The sequence below is a fragment of the Frankliniella occidentalis genome, unplaced genomic scaffold (assembly GCF_000697945.3).
Source record: "Frankliniella occidentalis isolate FOCC.00 unplaced genomic scaffold, Focc_3.1 Scaffold30, whole genome shotgun sequence".
In the NCBI taxonomy this organism is placed as follows: domain Eukaryota; kingdom Metazoa; phylum Arthropoda; class Insecta; order Thysanoptera; family Thripidae; genus Frankliniella; species Frankliniella occidentalis.
The window spans coordinates 2,001,108-2,006,893 of NW_026267160.1; the positions used below are offsets into that span (position 1 = coordinate 2,001,108).

At 55.8% G+C, this 5,786-nt stretch overlaps 1 protein-coding gene across 2 annotated transcripts in view; it reads left to right on the forward strand.

The window, feature by feature from the left end:
- The window catches only part of LOC113209633 (zinc finger protein 26-like), a 38,521-nt gene extending 36,451 nt beyond the window's left edge, over positions 1-2,070 (forward strand). For both annotated transcript variants that reach the window (XM_052265783.1, XM_026427268.2), the window contains one exon: positions 266-2,070. In XM_052265783.1, coding sequence (XP_052121743.1) covers positions 293-1,744 — 1,452 coding nt within the window. In that variant the 5' untranslated portion in view covers positions 266-292 and the 3' untranslated portion in view covers positions 1,745-2,070. The remainder of the gene's footprint in view (positions 1-265) is intronic.
- Positions 2,071-5,786: the final 3,716 nt, after the last annotated feature.

Below are 5,786 nucleotides of genomic sequence, written 5' to 3' on the forward strand. Positions count from 1 at the left end.
GGGGGGGGAATCTCGCAGAATGACGTACCGATGCGTATCAGAATTTTCCCATTCCTATAGAAATCTGCACCACACATTAAACGCGGTACTATATTGGGAAAATGCCAAAGATGCGTCAGTATAGTGGGATTTTGCACCGATGATTGCTGTCTGATCTAAGAAGTGTACATCAATAATTGATGATAATTTAGCATACGCGACACTTTTGAGTTTTCAGATTATTAATTGTACTGTAATATATGTTTTCTGTTCTTTCCCTCTTCAGGTCGTGCTATTCTATATACACACCACCATGGCATATTCGTGTGACGTGTGCTCCAAGGAGTTACCTTCTAAAAGCCAATACGCCATCCACATGAGAACGCACACAGGAGAGAAGCCCTTTGACTGTGAAATCTGTCATTCCAAATTTGCGCATAAGCTTAGTCTGCGCATACATCTGCGGACCCACACAGGAGAGAAGCCTTTCAAGTGTACAATTTGCGAAAAGAAATTTACTACAAGTGGCTATTTGCACTCGCACCTCCGGATCCACACAGGGGAGAAGCCCTTTGAATGTACAATTTGCAACAAGACATTTACATCAAGTAGCCAATTGCCCAATCACCTCCGGATCCACACAGGAGAGAAGCCCTTTGAATGTACGATCTGCAACAAAAAATTTGTGCAGAAGAGCGCCCTGCCCACTCACATGCTGACCCACACAGGAGAGAAGCCTTTCAAGTGTACTATTTGCAACAAGAAATTTAGATCAAGTACCTATTTGCGCACACACCTTCGGATCCACACAGGAGAGAAGCCCTTTGCTTGTCCGGTCTGCAACAAGAAATTTACAGCCGAGAGCACTTTGCATGCACACCTTCAGATCCACACAGAAGAGAGGCCCTTTGAATGTACAATCTGCAGCAAGAAATTTAAAACAAGTTCGTGTTTTCGCAAACATCTCCGCACCCACACCGGAGAGAAGCCCTTTGACTGTCAAATGTGCGAGAAAAAGTTTGGGCGAAATAACCATCTGACAACACATATGAGGACCCACACAGGAGAGAAGCCCTTTGAATGTACGATCTGCAACAAGAAATTTATAATAGGAAGCCATTTGCGCGTACACCTCCGGTCTCACACAGGAGTGAAGCCCTTTGAGTGTGAAATTTGCCGCAAAAAATTTGCGTCCAAGTCCTCCCTGCTCACACACGTACTGACCCACACAGGAGAGAAGCCCTTCAAGTGTGCAGTCTGCAACAAGAAATTTACAAGTAGCACACAGTTGCGCACACACCTCCGGACCCACACAGGAGAGAAGCCTTTCGAGTGTACAATTTGCAAAAAGAAATTTACTACAAGCAGCCAATTGCGCACGCACCTCCGGACCCACACGGGAGAGAAGCCTTTCGAGTGTACAACTTGCAAAAAGAAATTTACTGTAAGTTGCAGTATGCGTCTTCATCTCCGGACCCACACAGGAGAAAAGCCCTTCAACTGTACAATCTGCAATAAGCAATTTTCACAAAAAGTAAACTTGCAAGTACATTTCCGGAATCATACAGAGGAGAAGCCCTTCAAATGTACGGTCTGCGACAGCAAATTTGCTTCTAGTAAAGGCTTGCGCTGTCACCTGCGGACCCACACAGAAGAGACGCCTTTCGAGTGCACAATCTGCAACAAGAAATTTAGATCAAAAAGCACTTTGCATAGTCATCTCGAGACCCACGCAGTTATTCTGTCTGAACCGGAACACGTTTGAGTGGTGGTGACCGTCAGCATGAACATCGTTGAATATACGCGGATCGGAAATAGCTTAATTCCATTAATTTTAAATGTCATTTTTCACGAGTACTTTTTGTTGTAATTCTTCCATATCTCATTCTATGTCTCAAAGTCGTTTGAATTTATTTATTAGTTTGAAGTTATGCCATTGCTGGCGTTTTCTTTAGTTTAAGTTTTTCCCCGGGAAAAATTGACTTACAAATCTGCGGGAAAGGTTTTTAGAAGCAGTATCGCAAGGGCCACAAAATTGACTTGGTTCCTACCTTGTAAAAGAAAATAAATAAAATACTTGTTTTGAAAAGATTTCTGTTTTTCCATTTAGTTGTGAAAGTTGATAGCAGTTTCCGCCATTGTCCATCCTTCCTTTGCAAATTTTTGCAGTGAACTTTAAGTCAAAATGTCCGGTAGTCAAATGTGTAGTACTGCGGCTTCACTATGTAGTGTACAGTGGAGGGTGAGCGAATGGAATAGAGGAATAGTCATGAATAGCTTACATATAAATTTCGCTCGTCAGAATTGGCAGTGCCGTCCAGGGGCCACACATTCACCCCCCACACGCTTCAGCGGGTAGCGAGGGATAGTTATCTCGTCCTAGGACGCTTCGAGTTACATTTTTGCGCCAGAAAACTGTTTTTTTTTTGCTTGTTTTTTTGTTTTTTGTGGGTCAAATATTGAAAACTATATGGCCTAAGACAAAAGTTAAATGAATGTTCGGACACGCCAGTATCTCGAGGATTAGGGCGGTGATGAGGTCGGGTGGCGGCAGGCCCCGCGAGGATGAGGTACTCCTACAGTGTCTGATTGCTGCTGTCGCCGACCGTGGTCACGCGGGGCGCGGCGGGGCGCGGCGGGGCAGAGAGAGATGATGACGGCGGAGTTGTTGTTGTGGGCCCCGCCAGCAGCACCGCCCCGCCCTGCCCCCTCCCAATCTCACCAACAACATCTCCTTGGATTGCAGGGAGCTATTAGGCCTGCCGACGCCGTGCTGCTGGGAGCCCCCTGGCTGGGAGCCCTTCCCGTGCCTTCCCTAATGGCTCAGGTGTAAGGGCAGGGCAGCGCGGGGCAGCGCCGGGGAGCAGCAGTAGGGGCGGGGGCCACAGCCGCAGCGTAGTTGATGAGGTGCCATAATTCCTGCCTTTCGGGTGCTTAAAACTACAATGTTAATGATTGGGCCTCCCTCGCCCCGGGCCGCGCGGGCTATCCGACGGGCTATCCGAGGGGCTATCGCATGATCCGGATGCCGACGTGCGGACGGGCGGGTGAGGACGAGATGCTGCTGGAGGCCGAGGCTGGAGCTGCTGCTGTGTACGCCACTTGCTGGCGGTGTGGCGGGGTGTGGCAGTACTGCAGCAGCTCACCACTTCCCCTTCATTTCGCTCGCTACACTCGGCCCGGCTTTGGTACGTGCTCCACTTACCCCGGTGGGGGGACGGCGCGGACGTGCATGCTGCGCCGCGTCACCGGGCCGGCCGTCACACACCTGCCCAGCCCGTGGGTGCAGCGGGGCCCGGGCCCGGGCGGGAGCCCCGCGCTGACCCCCCGGCTCAGCAGCAGCAGCACCTGGCCCCGCCGGCCACATCTGCTGGGGCGTTGCTACCGCGCCCCGGCCGCGGGGCGGGCTGCGGTGGTTGTGTTCGCACAGGAGGCCTGGTCCTGCCTGCCGGCCCCACAGGAGGGGCCCGCAGCTCCAGCTCCACCATGGCTCCACCGCGCCCCGCCCCGCCACGCCAGGAGCACTCGACATCTGAGACGCCGGTGCCGGTGGTGGTGCCGTGGTGCCCGGTGGTGCCCCGGCCGCCATGGCCCCCGCCGCGCCACGCCCCGCCACGCCCGATCCTCCACGGACCCAAGCCGGCGCGGCGGCTGGCTGCTCGGCGCGGTGCGTTGCCTTGCGCTTGCGGTGTGTCGGAGGCAGCATAACCCCGGCGTCAGGCTATACACTCCCGAAAGAAAAGGACACGCTGTCGTCGTTACTTCACCCGTTGGCGCGCCATCCGCGAATATCGTTTTATTCTCCGCGACCAAGGGTCCAGCAGTGTGTCGTCGCTATGATTACCATCGGTTATTGCGTCACCAACTGAACCACAAAGAGGTTGCAGCAGCCACCCTTTTCGGACTCTCTCCCTTATATTTGCATTGATCACATAACACTCTTGTATCCGAAAGAATGTCCCTTTCCTTTATATTCGTTGCGATGGCGTCCCCTTTTTATTTTCACAGTGCGCGACGCAGCAGGCGAGGCCCCACACCCTCCTGCCGATACGACCCTCCTGCCCCTCCTCCTCCTCTACCTGACCGCAGTGGCGGCGCGCGGCGCTGCCGTGCTGTGCCCCGCAGCGGTCCCTGCGCCCCCGCCGCCGCCGGTGCCGCGGCCCCGTACCTGGCCGCGCCGCCTCCAAGGACGTGATCCTCCACTGGCCGGGCCCCGCTGCGCTGTTGTGGAGGCCCGCTGGAGGCCCGCTGGAGGCTCGCAGGCTGGAGGCGCTCCGGACTCCAGACTGGTGGAGGGTCGGGCCCCCTCCGCCCCGGCCCGGTCCCCCTGGGCTGGGCCCACTCGAGCCGGTCCAGGCTCCAGGCCCGGGCCCGCTTCCAGGGACTCATTATACTGGACCGGGGTCGTATCGGGTGGACCTGGACCTGCACCGGAGCGCCCCGACCACCACGCCCCGCCACGCCGCGGCGGCCGACACACCACCACTCCGCGACTGCTCCAGTTGTCCCGAAGGACGCGACAACCTTTTGCGCGCGTCGTTTTCTGCGCGGCTCGCGAGGTGTGGTGTGGTGGGTGAGGTGAGAGTACATCGCCCAGGGATTGAGAACGTGCGACTCGACCGACGGGCGGAGTGAGTTTCTTTCGGACTCTGGAGCTCTCCTCCTTGACCTCGGCCGTCATCTGCCCGCGTGGGGCGTGGCGAGGCGGCGCGGGGCGGGGCGGGGCGCGGCGGGGTGGGCAGCGGCGGTTAATTCGTCGGTCTGCATCAAGCGGGGTACGGACGGGTACGGGGTACTGTACGCTACGCGCTGCTCTCCCTCCCAGTCGACTGTTTACTGCTGTTGCGGGAGAGGCCCTTCAATTACCGGAGGATCGCGGGGCGCGGCGTGGCGGGGCGGGGCGCGGCGGGCGGAACCATGCTGCATTACCTTCTCTGCCCAAGTCGAGAGAGAGAGAGAGAGAGAGAGAGAGAAAGAGAGAGAGGGGGGGGGGAGGAGCCCCCTACACCACACCGTCGTCGGCAGGGAGATGGAAATGGTCTGGCGGCGCGAAGGAGGAGAAGGAGCGCGTCGTCGTTGTGTTTGGCGCGCGGGGGGCAGGGCAGGGCAGCGCCACGCCGCGTGTCGACATCCACTCGCCGTGATGAGCAAGTGACGTGAATTAAAACGGAGCCGAGTCGCGCGGAGAGAGAGAGATGGTTTCCAGCTTTCGGGGAGAGTGTGCGAGGTCAGATCCCAGACCGCGTGGTCATGATGTCAGCATCCCGTCCGTCATTATGATCTCTACGACCAATCGCCTTAAAAAAAAAGGAAATGTAATCTGCTTAAAATGAAAATGGAAAATGGTATGAGAATATGGTTTCGTTAGAGCTTTCGCGCACATCCCGCCTTTGCAACCGTTTTACACAACGCAATTTTCTGCCGGCATGCTGCACGGTGCGCACGGTGTGGTGTGTGTGTGTGTGTGCCGCGTCCCCCACCGCCTTTTGCCTCTTTCCTTCCCACGACCCGCACAGCTCAGTCCGCAGCTGTCGCCAATATAAGGTGTTGCTCTGGCTTCAGTTCCGCGCGGGGGCCCTCGCCCCCTTCCTTCCCCACCCCCGTTCCTTGCATCCCCTCCGCCTCTTCTCCCTCCCTTGTGCATGGTCAAGAAGAGTTCGTCCACCCCGCGCAGGCCAAACCTCCCACTCCCACTGGTCTCTCTCTGCCTCATCCTTATGTCATTCAATAATTTTTTCTACCCCTCCCTCCTCTTCTTCCCATTATTCGAAACGAGGCGACGACGACGACAGACGATTTTCGGAAGG